The sequence below is a fragment of the Prionailurus viverrinus genome, chromosome C1 (genome assembly GCF_022837055.1).
Source record: "Prionailurus viverrinus isolate Anna chromosome C1, UM_Priviv_1.0, whole genome shotgun sequence".
In the NCBI taxonomy this organism is placed as follows: domain Eukaryota; kingdom Metazoa; phylum Chordata; class Mammalia; order Carnivora; family Felidae; genus Prionailurus; species Prionailurus viverrinus.
Window position 1 is genome coordinate 135549539 of NC_062568.1, and position 19506 is coordinate 135569044.

Here is a 19506-nt window from a genome sequence, read left to right on the forward strand (position 1 = left end):
ACAAAAACACCCCATCAACTCCTCTGCTTTTATATTTGAGGTTATTTCTTGTAGTTTCATTAACAAGAGGTTAACACAGAAACTGCTGCTTGGTGAATAAGTTTATTATTGTCTTTATCTGAAAATCTTCGTAGAAAATTGTGGTTTGGTTTATTAGCTCTCAGCAGCCCGCTCCTGAGCTCTAAGGAAGCTTGCCTTCTTCTGAGCTACCCGATCTTTCTTCTGGGCAAGAGACATTTTGGGACGGTTCCACCTACAAAACAGAGTAAAATTAAGAGACAAATGTGATTTTTAAAAACCATAGCTAGAGGATAAAAAACAAATATTTAACTTCAAAAAGGACAAGACTGCAACCAGGTCAAACAATCCAAATTCCAGTATACCTACTTATGATCATAAGCTAACTTCCCCACACCCATTATTAAAGAGATGCATTATTTAAAAATGCAGTTAACTGGTAGTTATACTGTATTGGGATAGAAGGGGTCAGCTCAGTAAGTAGCTTCTGAGGCTAATACATTTCTATCACCATAATTACTTTAGCAAACCTGGTTCCCCTCACTTCTGCAACATCATGCAGAGTTAGTGATCGAGTTTGCACAACTTCAGTAAGAGTCTGAGTAACACAAAACAAGGCAAGGAACTCCTCCCAACCTCTCTTAGAAAGACAACAGGAGGATGCATACCTCTTCTTTTTGACTTCTTTCTTAGGCTTCTTCTCATAGACTGGATTCTCTCGAATAGCAGCATGAGCTTTCTTATACATCTCCTCCATCTGAAAGAAAGCAAAGCAAACAGTACTTGGTTTCATTTCACATGCCCTACAACAGTCAGGTAACACTGCATTCTACTACTGGCTCTATTTCATCCTTCTAAACCAGACTGTCAAAAGCAACTAAACTAGGTCAATGCTGGTATCTCCTATTTCTACATGTAACCCACCTTTTCTTTAAAATACTCTGACCTCCCTCCCCTACTTGCGCATTTTCAAAATAAACTTAAAAAAAAAAAAATAAATAACAGGGCGCCTGGGTGGCTCAGTCAGTTAGATGTCTGACTCTTCAATCTCAGCTCAGGTCATGATCTCTAACACCCTGCATCAGGCTCTGTGCTGACACTGTGGAGCCTGCTTGGAATTCTTGCTTTCTGCCACTCCCCCTTCCCATGCTCTCTCAAAATAAATACATTTTAAAAAATAAAATACTGTCTGACCTAAGTTCTGTTTGAGAGCACGCACATGACACTTAACCAACTGAGCCACCCAGGTGCTCCTGACCTAAATTCTTTTATTCAAGTGAGAATACATGCCCAAACCAAGTATTTAAGATGTTAAGATGAAGAGTATATGGGGCCAACAAGCAATTGCTAAATTCATTTGTGTTCTCCCACATTCCCCTGATTTGTATTTTCCTTCAGTACCTGATAAGATCTTTCAATGCTATACCCAGAACTGCATACCAGGGACCTCTTCTATCTATTACTATTATAATACTATCACTAGTATTTGGCAACAGTATTAGGCCTCTGTGGAAACAGAGGTTTGAATTTCCCTAGAAAACCCCGAGACACTATCCAATTAGATCTTAATGAGAATTTTGTTCTAAAATTCATCAAACAACAATGCTGTATCTCTGAACGGTTTCAATCACCACCTCCAAATAAATGACGATGGGTTCTATGGAAGACCAAGTCATGAAGCAGCTATAAAATGCCTGAATGTTCATTATCACAATATAGTAACAAGCAGAGCCCCCTAAAGAATGAGTCACAGTAATCCAAGTCTCTAAAATTACTCATTCAATATGGAGAAAATATCACTACATGCATTTATTTGTATAAAACTTAGCAAAAGACGGGGGGCGCCTGGGTGGCTCAGTCGGTTAAGCAGCCGACGTCGGCTCAGGTCATGATCTTGCGGTCCGTGAGTTCAAGCCCCGCGTCGGGCTCTGTGCTGACAGCTCAGAGCCTGGAGCCTGTTTCAGATTCTGTGTCTCCCTCTCTCTGACCCTCCCCCATTCATGCTCTGCCTCTCTCTGTCTCAAAAATAAACGTTAAAAAAAAAAAAAAAAACTTAGCAAAAGAAAATAATGCCAACAACACTTTCACTGCATGAGATCTCAACTCCCTAAATCCCTCCTCAAAGTTTCTCTTTTATTTTAGGCACTTTATGACAGCTCCTCACTGTATTTAACAAATCTATTCGATGACTTCAAGTGCAGTCATTTAATAAATCTAAGCAACTTGGTCCATTCGTTCCAAGAGAAACCAAGAGAAAATACAACCATGTACATAATGAGTTTAGGTAAAAACCACTTCCTCCTAGGGCAAGTCAAATGTCTGCAGAGGATTTCAGCAGCCATGCAGAAAAACAGACTTCCATAGATCAAATTAATGAGCTAGCTGGGAAAAGTACATTAGCCTAAGAGTGGTCCAGCTGGAGTACACCACATATATTAGAAAGCATTAAGAAATAGATATCTGAAAGGAGCTTAGGAATTTGGAAAGTTTTGAGCAAGTGTGACATTACCAGAGTAAAAAATGGCTTAGGAAGAAAAATTATGCAGGCCAAGTAGAATCATCACAAGTAAAAGACCTATTTACCACAGCAAATGAGGACAATGTCAATAGTGACATAAAAGCATAAATTTCTGAAAATTATCATGTACTTGAATTACCAACATAAATACTAACTTTTTCTTAGCTCCAAAACTCAAGCTATGTTTATTCAGCCCTAGACTGTGTACTAAGCATACAAATGACAGTGATCTTCAATTACAACTCTACTTAAAAGATTTTCATAACCAAAACTGTGTCAAAATGGAAACTGTTCACTAACAGAAAAGGACATTTGATATAACCTCCAATTTATATACAACTCCATAAGCTACATAATAGTTTTGTAATAATCAGTGTGATTTTTGTGTTCTGTGCCTATTATCTTCCATTACTACAATGGATTAACAGAGAACCTTGGAGGTAAAACTTTAGGGCTCATAAATTCTTTTTTTTAACGTTTATTTATTTTTGAGACACAGCGACAGAGCATGAGTGGAGGAGGGGCAGAGAGGAAGACACAGAATGCAAAGCAGGCTCCAGGCTCTGAGCTCGATGCAGGGCTCAAACTCACGAACAAGATCATGACCTGACCTGAAGGACACTTAGCCGACTGAGCCACCCAGGCACCTCTACCTTGTCTGACTTTTAACTTACTCTTACCCACTATTCCAATGTCATGTCATCCCATTTTAAGGTAAGGACAGCTCATTTGAGTCCATCTGTACCTATTAACATACTCATATTCAACTTGTAGATGTTAACTGGAAATAAAACTACTAATGTACCCACCAAAATCAAGTAGTAAAGCGCTCTATAAACTAACCAATACAGGAATTTTTAGTTAAAATTTTTACCATGTCTGGAGTAACGTTGTTCTTTATGTATTGAGAGAACTGTTTTTTGTAAGCATCTTCATCTTCTTCCATTAGGTAACGCATATAATCTGCAACATTTTGACCCATGATGTGCTTCCGATGTACTTCTGCATTGAATTCCTTGCTTTCTGAATCATAACCAGGGAATCGTTTGGTACTAAAACAAAGTTTTTCATTTTAGTATGTAATGATTTAAATCAGTTCACTAGCAGGAATTCACTTCAGTAGCTGCCATCAGTCCCGTCTTGAAACAATTAATTGCATCATATGCAACCAAAGGACCAACTACTGACTGCTCAGTTAGTGGGATATCATCATTCAGCAGCTGATCTCTGAATTCCCAGACAGAAGAGAAAATCATGCCACAAACACCTTTAAAAGTCACGAAATGAATCAAGCTTCTACCACTATCAAGTTAGTTTTCCATATTAGTATAGGAAATGGTTTCAAAACTGTTCCCCCCCCAAACCCTAGAATTTCTCAGTGGTGCCTCAGAGTACATGGAGATAAGTGATTTGTTCAAGACCACATCTAACAGGTGCTTTGCAAGAGATCTGCAGGTCCCTAAAAATGTATGTCCCACCATTATAAAAGTTCCAGTTAGGTTACATTTCATAGGCTAACCTCTCCAACGCCAAAACCTATAGCCAGATAAAATTTTGGTTAAGTCACCAACTACTTAAATAACCTTACGAGGCTAATAATAAAATCATGTCTTAAAGATGCATCTACTCAACAATAACAAAAATCATTAACTTAAACCAAAGGAACTACCAAATTAAAATCACCTACTTAGCCTCTAATGATCTACAATCTTATTTCCAGTGGAAAGTTTGGGAATTTATCTTAAGCCTTTTCTCAAAATCTTTTCCTGGAGTTGACAGTTTCCCATAACTGAATAAGGCAATTTTCATTCTGAATGAAAAGAAAATGCACTGGGAGGGGAGTGAACTTGAGTTGCTCATTTCTAACCAAAACTAAGCCACAACACAAAAGCTGGTGGTTTCAACCCTGGCTTTTCTGCTACTGGCTCTAAAACCTTGAACGAATCATTTACCTCTGAACCTCAGTCTCATTTATGAAATACGTTACAATTCCTTCCTGCCCTGCCAGGTTCCTTTTGCATAGTATTAAGCATATAGCAGGTACACAAATGATAGCTTCCTATTATTTTAATTGATTCAGTAATCTCCAGAGTCCAACCAGTTAGAAATGGAAATACTGGAGTCTAAACAATGAAGATTTGAATACTATTACCTGTGAGGAATAGACAAGCCTCCATCCACAGCTCCCTTGAGGGCCCCAAAAACTTTATTTCCAGTAGTAGTTCTGGCAAGACCTGCATCCAAATAGCAGGTGAAGGCACCAGGTTGACCATCAATGCTTTCCACATTGTATTCATCTCCAGTCACTTCTACTTGGCCTTCATAGATCTTATCCATGCCAAACCTATTGAGAAGCTATTAACAAAAAAGCCAGTCTAAATATATTTAAACAATTCTAACATCCAGTCACAACATTAATGACCTGACGAGGAGAAAAAATTTCCTTCCAATTCACTTATCCCTTTGTACCGACTTACTTTTAAATATTAAGATGCTACAAAAAGAAACTTCAGACCTTCGAATTTATAACAATTTTGTCTTGTAGCTTCTGAACCTTTGCTACATGTCCATACTTGATTTATGTAGCCATCAATTAAGATGTAACCATGCTGTATGTATCTACTTAAGGGAGATAGTCTCCACATTTCTTCAGTCTTATTTGGCTACAATAAAATTCAACTATTTATGTTATCACACGTAGTTTTGATTAATTTCATTAAAATCTTAGGAGGAGGATCCGGGCAGAAGAGCATCTGGAGAGCTCTACTCTCCAAAGACATTACATCAATAAGGGTGACTCCTCTGCTAGTACATCTAACTAGAACTTCACCACAAGCAGTGTGAGTTTGTACCACATTGTTCTCATATATAAGGACGATGCTTCCCACTCCTACTCAAGCATATTTATAACCAATGAAAATGTGGGTCCCTAACAATGATGCATGCTTAACATTTCCAATGCAAAACAAGATCGGTAACAGAAAACAAAAGGCAAAAAAAATCACATTTGCATCTACTTTCCACGTATTATAGGAAATGATGCCACCCAAAGGCAAAAATGATTAAAAAAACTGAATCCCATACCCATGCCTGCTCACCCTCCCCAAATTTAAAACATTGTTTCTCAAAATTAACATGTGTATAACCTGGACATCCTATTATAGATTCCAGGAGTGAGGAGTGCAGCCTGCATTTTAAATGTGCACTGATGGTCAGAAAATCTATACCTCTGAATAAAGGTCTGCAACATCCAACAAGGCAATTAACCTACAGATGGCTATTTAAAATTGTTTAAATTCAGTGCTCACTTTTCAGCAGCACATATACTAAAATTGTTTGAATTCAATTCCTCAACAGCACCAGCCACATTTCATGTGCTCAACATCCACATGTGGCTAGTGGCTATCATTCTTTGGTTTATACTCTAGTGATCTAGACCCAACCCACAGGGTAAAAAAACAAAAACTATCTCCCCAGAGTACTAGAAAACTGTGTAGTCTCAAACTTTGTATTTATAAAACTGTCTTCCCTGATGATGACCTTGTAAGCAACAGCACAACAACAGGCACTTCCCAGAAGCCACAGCTGAGAGTATCTTATTCATGTGTGAACATCTACCTGGCAGACAACTCTTAACAATGAGCGAGTTGTAAAACACCAAAGTTATCTTCTACATACCCTGCGGGCCAGCAGCAGGCCAGTACAATATGCTGCAGCATAATTTGTCAGGCCAACCTTCACACCATACTTTGGGAGTTCATGAGCATACGCTGCACAAACTATCATGTCTCCTTCTATACGGGCATAAGCAATCTGTAAGAGAAAAACCAGATTAGTAATCTGTATTTTCAACTGTTTGATTACTTGTCCTAGGTGTCTTCTTTTTCAAAGGACTTAAAAAAAAAAAAAGAAAAAAGCTGGACACAAATTACAACTCTTAGAATCTGTCTTTGTTAACCTTACCAATGGGAGTTTATGGTTTGGTCAACTATAGCAGATAGGTTTTCTGTAAATGTCATAATATCACAAATTGAACTAAAAGTACCACACGGACATTGAACATCGAAATGCCTTTGGAATAAAACTGTTGTTCTTTCCAAATACTGAAAAGACTTAGCTGCATTAGTCAATGAATTAAAGAGGCATCATGAAAAAGTCAAAAAAGGAATCTATCATTATTTCAAACATCTTTTGAACTAAGCATAGCTAGGTCCAACAATGCTTCTAATACCTAATGTTTAGTTATCTGAACTTAGGGATGAAGGAACTGTTAGTTTGCCCAGAAAACAGAGGTGTGCCTGCAAAAGCTCAGCAAATCATTAACTGTGAAAACTTTTCCCTAAATGTAAAACCCCAGAAAACTAGCTTCTAGGAGCAAACTACCATTTTCTGGATGTCTTTTATGGGAAAGACACCTTCATACAGATTTATCAAAGCCTATTTCAAGCAATGAGCAGAAATAAAAACAATCTTAAAAGCCTAATTTAACCTCCACAACTCTCTCTCCAATAAGCAGTGGTATTGTGGCATATAAGGCCATACAGCACAAGTCAGGATTTAGTCCGTTAACAAATTCTATTACTCTCTTGGAACTGGAAAATGCAAGAACATACTTGGCCTCAAATTTATCCTCCTACCCCTACAGGAATAGTATATACCCTAGATTTCTCCAATCCTCTCCCCCACCATTAGAAAATGGGATTAAACTAGTTTGGTCAGGATTGTCAAACATGGCCAATTTTTCAGTTAAGTATTTTAATGTACCAATCCCTCCCATGCTCCAACTTCAGGCCTACTAAAAGAAAAACACTACTCAATGTTTTTAAAATGCCAGGCACTAGAGAGCCTCTAATCCATGCATGTGTTTTGCCCCCCAAGTACAACTTCTCCAGCATTCAGTTAAAGAGGGTGAGGTTTACCATCTGTTGCTTGAGTTCTGAATACAACTTACCTGACAAATGATATCTCTGTTGGTTACGCGAACTATCATCCTGTATTTAGGTGTGTTGTACTTATTTTTATCCTGAATTACCAAGCGTTTCCGGGCATAGTAATCAGTTTTACCCTCTGGGGGGGGGAAAAAAGCAATTTAAGAAAGTCTGTTCCACTGCAGAATCTTCTAATATTGTGAACATGAGTAACTGACCATACCTCGTCTTCTTCTAAATTTCACTTGGTATCTCTTGAAGTAAGCCTTATTCTTGACAACTTTAACAAACCCCTTTAAGAATAGAAGAATGTTATTAAAACTTTGATAAATGGCTTACAATATTTTTGGTATCTGCGCTAACTCTGTAACAAAACAACACTTCAAGAGTGAATCCACACAACTGTCACATTTGTAGACTCCAGTTTCTCAAACCAGAGGGTCAAGAATCACTTTTTCTACTTCCCATCAATCACTTTTCCAAAGCATTGCTTTAGACAGCAATCTTGCCTAACGTCAGTTTGTTCCAAACACCATACGTCTCATTTTGAGAACCTAACCTCGTATTTCCTGCACTGTCCACGCACGTTTTCCAAAAGCCTCAATTACTTGCCACAAAACTCATCTGGTCAAGGGCATATTTAGCAATTACTCCCGATTAAAAGAGCACTATCCCCCTCGAACCAAAGCAACGCCCCATCCCCCAAATCATTAAAATCTAGTGCCAGCAACAGTCTAGAGACAGAGGCAGGAGGCACCTACCAACTAAAGGAGCTTTCTTTCGGGGCTCAGAAAAGCCACAGCCTCCAGGCTGACTATTAAGTTTAAAAGCCACCTCTGGAAGACCCACCGACCCAAGACTCTCCCGAAAAAACCACGGAGCAGTCAGGGCTGGATGAGTCCGAGGAGCCGCAGCCCATCTCCACTCAGACATCCCCAGCTACTCACGGGACCGACTGCATGCAATCTTCCCCGCCTGCTGGTGCCCCTTCGGACAAGCCGGCACTACCCCCACAGCCTGTCTACTAAAATCATCCCCCTCCTCAATCCGCCGCCCCGGCTCCTGATTTTCTTCGTCAACCCCTCCCCCAAGCTTGCGCGCCGGGCGGCAGCCATTAAGGCCACGCTGGGAGCGGCAGCCCTACCTCAGCAGAGCCCACTATCGAACGCCATCCAACCCCTGCGCCGCGCGAAACGGATCCTAGGCTGGCGTTTGAGCAAGGACAGGGAACCCCCGTGCATCCGTAGCCCCGATTCCAGATACCCACTCACCATCCTGCGGAACAGAGACCGGCGTCCGCGGCTCGCCACAGACCAGCAGGCCCAGCAGCGCTCCGCGGGGGGAAAAGGCCTCAGTCCGTGCGCAGGCGCAGTATGTAGCACTGATGATCACGCGAGCGACGTATGGAAGAGAGAGCGCGCCGACCCTAGGCGTGCGGAGTACTGCCCCCATCTGGCGGGAGGACCGATGCTGGACTTCGCCGGTCAGTAACAAACCTTCAAAGCCACCGAATCCCCAAACTCCTGGCTGGAAATCCGGTTGGGATAGGCGGTAAGTAGCAGGGAGGATTATAGAAGTTGTCAGTTTCATATGCTAAGAAGTTGTTTCGTAACGAACATATATGACTTTGTAAATAGGAAAACAAGTTTAAAATTAAATAGAATATATTTGCTGTGCAGCTCGTTTGCACCCTCCAGGACTCTACCTCCTGGACCTGGACTACTCATCCGAGTCCAGGTCATACAGGATCTCTTCAGGAAGCCTTGTCCCAGTACTTCAAACCTGCGTGAGGAAGGAGCCTCTCTTCTGCCTTCCCACAGCACCTTCAAATCTGCTTCAGCCTACCCTCCCCTGTAAACACCCTGAGGGTGGGCCCTGAAGTCCCAGTTCACCCTTGAATTGCCTAGCACAATGCAGGCATTCAGTAAGTGCTTGGTGTTTGTTAAATGGTAAAAGAACTACTTACTGTACCCCTTTACCTCCATCATCTTTCTTGATCCCTGACAGCTTCATTCTTTTTCCCTCCATCACTCTGAGCTAGTCAGCTTAATTTTTCTCTGTAAGTACTTTTTTTTTCATTCTTTCAAAACTAATTTAAATTAAGGAATAAGCTGTTCCCTTTCCGTGTTCTACACACGCAGACTGAGGAGAACGAATCAACAAGCACCAACCAAACAAAAAAGCGCCTCAAGAGAAAGTACTCCCTTACCTAAAAGCATTTCAAAGGTGGTCGTTGGGCTATTGCATGAGAATCATTTGAGTGCTGGTTAAAATGCAGATATCTGAATATCCCACCTTTCCTGAATCAAACTTGCTGGTTTGGTCCCAGGAATCTCAATTTTTAATTTGGCCTCAATCTCAATCAATGCAGGAAGTCTCAGGAAAGCAGAAAACAAATCTTATTTTGTCCAGTAATGGAATTTACTGATGCTACCAGGAAAAGAAAGCGAATTACTTACCAGCACAGCTGCTTAAAATATTCCCATCTTCAGAATGAGTGTTAACTCTATACCCCCATCATTCAAAATTTAAACTTACTCTTGGGAAGTGAATGTACATACAATTAATCTAGCAGGAAAAAATCAGTGTGCAAACTGCTCAATATCAGAGCAGGGAGGAGGGTCTGTCAAACAGAATGGCAAGGTTAAGTGGCTCCAAAAAACTGCGACTGGACTAAACTAAAATTATGATACTAATTTCCTCTGGTTTCATTTGTAACTTCTTATATAACAGGAAAAATGTACATCGAGTCCACTCTGGCCAATGTCAACAGAGCTTTCAAGGAGAAATGTTAAAACATTTCACGGACAAGTGTGGTTCAATCTTTGCCAAGTGGCTTTTAGAAGTACAATGAAAGAAGTATATAACTTATATTTATAGAAAATAAAGATCTTCATTTTGGTGTTTCACTAATTTATTAGCCTCTGAAAGGTGCCACGTCTTTTTCAGGCCCTGCTTACCCTGGAGGGTGGAAGGATCAGAAGGGAAATCTACCTGGAAATAGGCCCACCCCTAATTTTACATGTTTTAGGGCAAGAGTATGTATGAAGGCCCACATATGCAGCTGAATATTTAGAAGTTATGAAGCAACCTAACACATTGTTGAATTAAACATTGTTTTATCCTCCTTGTACTTCTTCTTACGTTATTAGTCTTCATAACAACAAAATTAAAAATATATGCCCCTATTGCCTTTGGCTGCAGCTGGGGGTCTATAGCAAGTATTGGCTGGCTCAGCCAGTGCAGATGGTGATGCCAGGAGCCAGGGGAACTTGTTTAGCACCCTTACCTAACATAATCTTGTTCAAGTGGTAAAAGTTAAAATTCACCAGCAATGGCCCAGTCAACATTTTGTGCCTCCTGATATGATGCATTGAGAAGAACACAGAAGTTACTTGCTACCAAATTTATGTAATTTAATCTAATTACATAATTTAACTATTCTAATATGTGATGAACTGCAAACAAACTCAAACTGAGGGACATTCTACAAAGTAAGTGGTCTGTATTCCTCAGAAATTACAAAATCATGATGGATAAGGCCAGACTGAAAGAGACCAAAGTGATTTAACAGCTGAATGAAGTATGTGATCCTGAACACATCCTGGATAAAAAAGAAGATGAAAAGGAAGACTTTAATTTCTTTTGTACAAAGGACATTCTCAGAACAATCAATGAAATTTGAATGGAGTCTGTGGATTAGATGGATTAGATGGTAGTAATAGATCAATGTTAACTTGATAGGTACACCATGGTTATCTATAGGTGTTCTTGGTTGTTAGGAAATATACTCTGAACTATTTTGAAGTAATGGGCATTATGTTTGCAACTGACACTCAGTGTATGGCTCAGGAAAAAACCACATATGTGTGTGAATACACATACACATATATGTTTGTAAAGAGGAAAAACAATAAAGCAAATACATTAAAATGTTAACAATGGGGAATCTGGGAAAAAGACATATGGAAATTCTTTGTACTATTCTTACAAACAATTTGTGATTGTGAATTTATTTCAAAATAAAAACTAAAACAACAATTCTTGCTGGAGTGGGAAATACTTTTTATGATTTGATATGAGAGTGAACTCAATTTTATGCTATATGTCAAACATATATTACAAATAGAAACTCAGCAATTTTATTTATTGTACTGATGGTTTCACACCAAAATACGAAAAGATTTCTATGATGTTACCCATATATTATGATTTTGAGATAACTACTTACTGCCCTAATCAGCTGGTTCTGTACTGTTACCAACTTTAATAATTATAATCAAAAACATCTTAAGTTATTTCAAAATGTTTTTTTCTTTGCAATTGACTTTTGCTTTATTTGAACTTATACACTGAAGGATAGCAAATAGTATGAACTACCTTATGGTTGGATACCCTTAATTGATATTAATCCATTAGAAACATTTTAAACATTCTAAACCTATACTTTTATGTAGGAAAAACTAATTATCCTCCCTCAATAAAAGAATAAACTTTCTTTTTAAAATATAAATCTGTGGTTTTTATGGAACTGAAAGTCAGTAAAATATCAAAGGCAACCAAACATAATTATGATCACCACCATAATTATGTCTGGGTGTTCTGTTGATAAGCTATTGTTTGAATGACTGATAAGATAAAGACATACAAAATTAATAAATTTATTGCATAAAAGTTCTGTTTCATATCTTCATTTCAGCAAAATTTCTATGTTGTTATCACTAAGATACTACACCATTTGTGTTCTACAGATAGTAATGTCAACTTGGACAGTCTTTCTTGGGTCATTGATGTGCTTATGTAATTTTTGTTAATTTCAACTAGGAGAAATTTTGTTATGCTGAAGCAAGAGAAACTGGAATTTTAAATAAAATTTATAAAGCAATACACTATTTAGATTTGGAAATGAACCATGATCTTTACATATCACATTCTAACAATGTAATGATGTCATATAAGATAAATTATTATCTTCAATAGAATACAATAGAAACTATTACTAGATTTAAAAAATTGTTTAATGTTTATTTTAAAAGAGAAAAGAGTGTGTGTGCATGTGCACACATGCAAGCAAGTGGGGGAGGGGGAGAAAGAGAGAGAGAGAGAGAGAGAGAGAGAGAGAGAGAGAGAGAATCCCAAGCAGGCTCTATGCTGTCAGTGCAGAGCCCAATGCAAGGCTCCATCCCTTGAACTGTGAGATCATGACCTGAGCTGATATCAAGAGTTGGATGCTTAACTAACTGAGCCACCCAGGTGTGCCTAGATATTTTGATATTGTCATATAACTCACTTTTATTGTGATTTTTACTGTCTCTTACAGTAGTATCCATATCCACACACATTTTGTTATTCTTCTAATATTTCAATACTATGGTATGATAAAGAACAACAAAAATATTATGTTGCTCAATTTGCTCAAATGTTTTTACAATCAGACTATACATTGATCTATCAAGGTCAGAAGTAATCTCCGTAGAAATTAGTTTCAGGTTTATTTGTACATGTATTTTCTTCTTCACAGCCATGGAAACTTTTTTGTTTTCTTGTTCTAATTTCTTTATATTTAATTAGAATGTCACATTTATTGAATATTTCTCATGCAGTTATATTTAAATTAGAAAAAAATTATCTAGGGGTACCTGGGTGGCTCAGGGGGGTTAAGTGTCCAACTTCAGCTCAGGTAATAATCTCATGGTTCATGGGTCCGAGCCTTGTGTCAGGCTTCATGCTGGCAGTCTGGAACCTGCTTGGGCTTGTCTCTCTTCCTCTCTCTCTGCCCTTCCCCAACTCACACTTTCTCTCTCAAAAGAATAAACTTTAAAAAAAAAAGAAAAAATTGTCCAAAATTTTAATCCTTTTAAGAATTAGATGTGTTTGAAAAACAAACAAACAAGCAAACAAACAAACAAAAACTCTGGAAAACAGTGTGGAGGTTCCTCAAAAAATTAAAAATAGACCTACCCTATGACCCAGCAATAGCACTGCTAGGAATTTACCCAAGGGATACAGGAGTACTGATGCATAGGGGCACTTGTACCCCAATGTTTATAGCAGCATTCTCAACGATAGCCAAATTGTGGAAAGAGCCTAAATGTCCACCAACTGATGAATGGATAAAGAAATTGTGGTTTGTATACACAATGGAGTACTACGTGGCAATGAGAAAGAATGAAATATGGCCCTTTGTAGCAACGTGGATGGAACTAGAGAGTGTGATGCTAAGTGAAATAAGCCCTACAGAGAAAGACAGATACCATATGGTTTCACTCTTATCTGGATCCTGAGAAACTTAACAGGAACCCATGGGGGAGGGGAAGGAAAAAAAAAAAAAAGAGGTTAGAGTGGAAGAGAGCCAAAGCATAAGAGACCCTTAAAAACTGAAAACAAACTGAGGGTTGATGGGGGGTGGGAGGGAGGGGAGGGTGGGTGATGGGTATTGAGGAGGGCACCTTTTGGGATGAGCACTGGGTGTTGTATGGAAACCAATTTGACAATAAGCTTCATATATTGAAAAAAAAAAGAATTAGATGTGTTTGAGTTTTGAATACCTATATTACTACCAAAAGCAAGTAATACTATATATCAAATAAATAGCACAAATTCAAAATTCATTTTTCATCCAAAGACTCTGATTTGCTCTTTATTTAAACACCTTCTATTCTTGGGGCGCCTGGGTAGCTCAGGTCATGATCTCACAAACCGTGAGTTTGAGCCCCGCATCGGGCTCTGTGCTGACAGCTTAGAGCCTGGAGCCTGCTTCAAATTGTATGTCTCCCTCTCTCTCTGCTCCTCCCCCGCTCATGCTCTGTCTCTCTCTCTCCTTCAAAAAAATAAATGAAAACATTTTAAAAAAATTTTAAACACCTTCTAGTCTTTCACTTTACTCTTCTAGCATCTCTTTACTCACTAGCATCTCATGTCTTGTTTAAATCAGATCTACTGTTTTAACATGATGAATACCTCTGGAACCAGGAACTGGAACATGAAGGTACACAAGAAAATGGAATTGGGGCTCTACTCAGACATGAAACTTTGTTATACCAGAATTTGGGGGTGGGGTTCACATTACCACAAAGAAGGGATTTGACAAGTTAATTTGTTTTCTTTGTTTTCTTCCTCTTTCCTAAAAAAGTTTCCATTACTCAAATCCTCCTGCACTCCAAAGAGTGTCTATTTCAAATGTCAACAGCAGCACAAACCCAAAACTTCCATGACATTCAGATACAATTGCCTTTTGTTTCAAGGACATAGCACAAGAAAAGTGGAATAGTGTTTCCCTGGGGCCTGGAAGGTGTTGATTACCAAGACAGAAGCTTAGGGTTTCTGGTCAGAGCCAAATGTTAAATCCTACGAGACAGAGAGAGACAGAGAGACAGAGAGACAGAGAGACAGAGAGAGAGGGGCAGCCATAGCCATGCATTTTTAGTAAGTTTACTTTTCTATGCGTTTTGTGATCTGCAGGGTATTATAAAGGCCAGGGCCAGGGCAAGAGCCCAGGTAAGGGCCCCTCTTGCTGGGTCAAAGGGAGGTATACTTCAGGAAACTTCATATCCACCAAAGATCACAGGATTTGAAATGTCTGAGCCCCTCCTGTTGGAGTGCTTTGCTGGAATCATCTCAGTGACTCAGACTTGACTGGGGGATTAGTGAGTGGGGATAAGAGAGGGGGCTGTAGGGTTTCTATAGCATAGAAATAGCAAGCATCTATTGAGAACCTACAATGTGCCACAGTCTATGCTGAGCGTTTATTACAGTATCTCATTTAATCTCAAAACCACTCTAGTAGATAGTATCATTACCCTCATTTTACAAATGAAGAAATGGATGCCACAGCCAATCATAGCAGAACACAGGTGGCTATCATCAGTAATTTTCGGATGTGAGCCTGCCTTAAAACCATGCTAAAAGGTTTAGCTGAACTGGGTGGCTCAGTCAGTTAAGTGCCCGACTCTTGATTTCGGCTCAGGTTATGACCTCACAGTTTGCGGGATTGAGCCCTGTGTCAGTCTTTGCACTGACGGTACAGAGCTTCCTTGGGATTCTCTCTCTTCCTCTTTCTCTGCCCTTCCCCCATTTGCATGCTCACTCTCTCTCAAAATAAATAAATAAACTTTAAAAAATTGTGCTAAAAGAGGGGCTCTAAATATTCATAAGCCTGTATATTTGACTTTGGAACATATTCCATAATGGTTTTTTATATGACTAAGATGTAAACATTCTTTGGCTTAGACTAACTATAATTAATTCTGTTTGGAAATAAAGGTGATAGAAATGCAAGCTGGTGCAGCCACTCTGGAAAACAGTATGGAGGTTCCTCAAAAAACTAAAAATAGAACTACCCTATGACCCAGCAATTGCACGAAAAGGCATTTATCTACGGGATACAGGTGTGCTGTTTCGAAGGGACACATGCACCCCATGTTTATAGCAGTACTATCAACAATAGCCAAAGTATGGAAAGAGCCTAAATGTCCATCGATGGATGAATGGATAAAGAAGATGTGGTATATATATACAATGGAGTATTACTCAGCAATCAAAAGGAATGAAATCTTGCCATTTGCAACTATGTGTGTGGAACTGGAGGGTATTATGCTAAGCGGAATTAGTCACTCAGAGAAAGACAGATATCGTATGACTCACTCATATGAGAACTTTAAGATACAAAACAGATGAACATAAGGGAAGGGAAACAAAAATAATAAAAAACAGGGAGGGGGACAAAACAGAAGAGACTCATAAATATGGAGAATAAACGGAGGGTTACTGGAGGGGTTGTGGGAGGGGGGATGGGCTAAATGGGTAAGGGGCACTAAGGAATCCACTCCTGAAATCATTGTTGCACTATATGCTAACTAATTTGGATGTAAATTTAAAAAAATAAAAAATTAAACAAGTTAAATTAAAAAGAAAGAAAGAAAGGTGAAACTACAGCCCATAAAGTGCTTATCGTCTTCTGAACCTGGAGCTTCACAAAATTCCAGAAAAAGAGGTACAAAACTCTGGTCAGTATTAACTAAGAGACATATTCTTGTTCACCAGATGAAACCCATAGTTTTAGAATTAGGAGGGAAACTCTTGAAGCCTGAAGAAGGCAGTCCCAGGAGAAACCTGGGAAGTCCAGGATCACTTAATTAGATGGTTAGTTAACATATGAAAGTCAAAATATTTATTTTGTTTTTTTTTAATGAAAATACTCATCTTTAACATTTTTAAATGTTTATTATTTTTGAGAGAGAGAGACAGAGTGAAAGCAGGGGGGGACAGAGAGAGAGAGGGAGACACAGAATCCAAAGCAGGCTCCAGGCTCTGAGCTGTCAGCATAGAGCCTGAGTTCAAAGCCGGGCTTGAACTCACAAACCGCGAGACCATGACCTGAGCCAAAGTCAGATACTTAACTCACTGAGCCACCCAGGTGCCCTGAAAGTCAAAATATTTAAATGACTCAGTAATATTTAGATGGTTTCTTGAAGACTAGGTTTATTACATGTTATTAAGAAAAAGTTAGAAATGTCTAAGAATTGCTAAACTTTAGAAGAGCTACTTTAAGGGCAGTTATCATCTGTCCTGCTTGCCTAAAAAAATCTCTTATTGCTACAAGATTGAGGGGGTATGAAATAAAGGCAAAGAAGCAGCTGGCTAAGAGTGTGTTAGGTGGTAAGAAAGCTACCTGGGAATTAAAAGTATGTGTCTACATCATTCCTGGGATCATCAAAAGTGATGGTCTTATTTTGCTTGTTCTTCACGTCTAATAATATATGTTTAATGACTAATTCCAAAAATCCTTTTGAGATTCCACTTATTAAATGACACTAGTAATATTTGTTTCCCTCTTCAGTTACTTAAGGTTACTTCAGTTACTTCAGTTACTTAAGGTGGACCCAGTGAAAGCTGACCAAGTACTTTGGGAGAAACATTATAAATTATTGTGGCTGATTCTCCCCATCGCACATGACAGTAAGGCCAATTTCTGGATTCTTCCTGTCTCCCAGGCCAACTTCTTCAAGGAAAGATTGCAAACAAAAAAAAAAAGGTGTAATTATATCTATTACAGACAACTTCAAAGTGATGGTCATAATGCTCTGAGTCATTCCTATATTTCTGTGTGCGGTCAGCATCTTGGAGAGTCTGTGCTTAAAGGCACAGTGTCTTGAAGGGCACTTGAAGGGCACATCATAGCCATTAGATGAGTTTATGAATACATATAACTACTCTAGGAGCTCTAATGGAGGAAACAAGACAAGCACATAAGACGAACTTCTTATAGAGCAAATAACACCAAAAACTTTAGAGTCATACTTGATGCCACTCTTAATCAAGTTCCACATCCATAAAGTACATGGCTGTACTTTAAATATATGTATTACTTCTCATGTCCTGGTCCAAGCTGCCATTATCTATTACCTAGAATATTGCATTAACCTCTTAATAGGTCTCTCTGCTTTGAACTTGTTACTCCTACAATCTATTCTCCAGACTGCTTTTTAAAAAAAATATAAGTCAGGGTGCATCTGGGTGACTTAATTGATTAAGCATCCAACTCTTGGTTTGGGCTTAGGTCATGATCTCACAGTTCATGAGATTGAGCCCCACTTCAGACTCCATGCTGATAGCACAGAACTTGCTTGGAATTCACTCTCTCCCTCTCTCTGCCCCTCCCTTGCTCTTACTAGTGTGCATGCTCTCTCTCTCAAAATAAACTTAAAAATTATGTGTGTGTGTGTGTATATATATATATATATACACATATATATACACATGTCAGAATATGTCACCAACAGACATGAAAAGATGCTCAACATCACTCATCATCAAGGGAATACAAATCAAAACTACAATGAGATATCACCTCACACCTGTCAGAATGGCTAAATCAAAAACACAAGAAACAACAAGTGTTGGTGAGGATGTGGAGAAAAAAGAACCCTTGTGCACTGTTGGTGGTAATGCAAATTGGTGCAGCCACTATGGAAAACAGTATGGAGGTTCCTCAAAAAATTAGAAATAGAACTACTCTGTGATCCAGGAATCCCACTACTGGGTGTTTACCCAAAAAATGCAAAAACACTAATTTGAAGGGATACATGCACCCTGTGTTTATTGCAGCATTATTTACAATAGCCAAATTATGGAAGCAACCCAAGTGTCTGTCTATAGATGAGTGGATAAAGAAGATGTGGTATATATACACAATGCACAATGGAATATTATTCAGCCATAAAAAAAGAATGGAATCTTGCCATTTGCAAGAAGATGGGTAGAGTTAGAGAGTATAAAGCTAGGTGAAATAAATCAGTCAGAGAAAGACAGATACCATATGATCTCAATCATGTGGAATTTAAGAAAGAAAACAAACAAGTAAATGGAAAAAAAAGAGAGACAAACCAAGAAACAGACTCTTAACTGTAGAGAACAAACTGATGGCTACCAGAGGGGAGATGGGTGGGAGAAATAGGAGATGGGGATTAAAGGGTACACTTATTGTGATTAAAGAGAGAGAGAGAAGAGAAGAGAAGAGAAGAGAAAAAAAAGGAATATGTCACTTTTGTCCTCAAACTCTTTCAATGGCCAAAGTGTTCATTATAGCCTATGCAGCCCTATATGGTCTGCCCCCCCCCACCCCATGTTTCTTTGACTTCATTTCAAGTCATTCCATCCCTTTCTTATTCTACTCCAATTTGCCAGCCTCTAAGCCACTCCTATCTTAGAGTCTTGGCACTAACTATTCCCTCTGCCTTGATTGTGCATCCCCTAGACATTCATTTGGTGTGCTGCATTACTTTCAGCTTTCTATTCAATTGTCTTTTTTTTTTTTTTTTACATAAAGGCATTTCCTAACCACTCCATCTAAATTAGAACACTCCATCATTTTTTATTCCCCATATTCTGCTTTTTCACCATAGCAATTATTACCTCCTAGCAGTTATAAATTTATTTGCTTATAGTCTGTCTGCCTTTTCTACTACAAGCATGTCATGAAGGCAGAAAAGGAACATGTTGAGGATAGAGCATGAAGAACAGAGTAGGTATGAAATTAATTGA

General features: G+C 38.7%; 1 protein-coding gene and 2 non-coding genes across 4 annotated transcripts; all 3 read right to left on the reverse strand.

Annotated features, from left to right (window-relative positions):
* Window positions 1–83: 83 nt before the first annotated feature.
* On the reverse strand, window positions 84–8877 carry RPL5 (ribosomal protein L5). 2 transcript variants are annotated; one of them, XM_047871111.1, is made up of 8 exons: window positions 8736–8877; window positions 7688–7757; window positions 7488–7603; window positions 6215–6349; window positions 4689–4891; window positions 3411–3588; window positions 687–772; window positions 84–253 (listed from the first exon to the last, which is right to left on the reverse strand). In XM_047871111.1, the coding sequence occupies exons 1-8, from the start codon at window positions 8736–8738 to the stop codon at window positions 154–156; spliced, it is 891 nt and encodes a 296-aa protein (XP_047727067.1). In that variant the 5' UTR covers window positions 8739–8877; the 3' UTR covers window positions 84–153. The 2 variants fall into 2 exon arrangements, with proteins under 2 accessions (XP_047727067.1, XP_047727065.1); XM_047871109.1 differs by having other exon boundaries at window positions 687–775; window positions 8736–8876.
* On the reverse strand, window positions 465–601 carry LOC125174255 (small nucleolar RNA SNORA66). Its single transcript, XR_007155369.1, has one exon. It is a non-coding gene; the product is annotated as a small nucleolar RNA SNORA66 (small nucleolar RNA).
* Window positions 3659–3754, reverse strand: LOC125174246 (small nucleolar RNA SNORD21). Its single transcript, XR_007155361.1, has one exon. It is a non-coding gene; the product is annotated as a small nucleolar RNA SNORD21 (small nucleolar RNA).
* Window positions 8878–19506: the final 10629 nt, after the last annotated feature.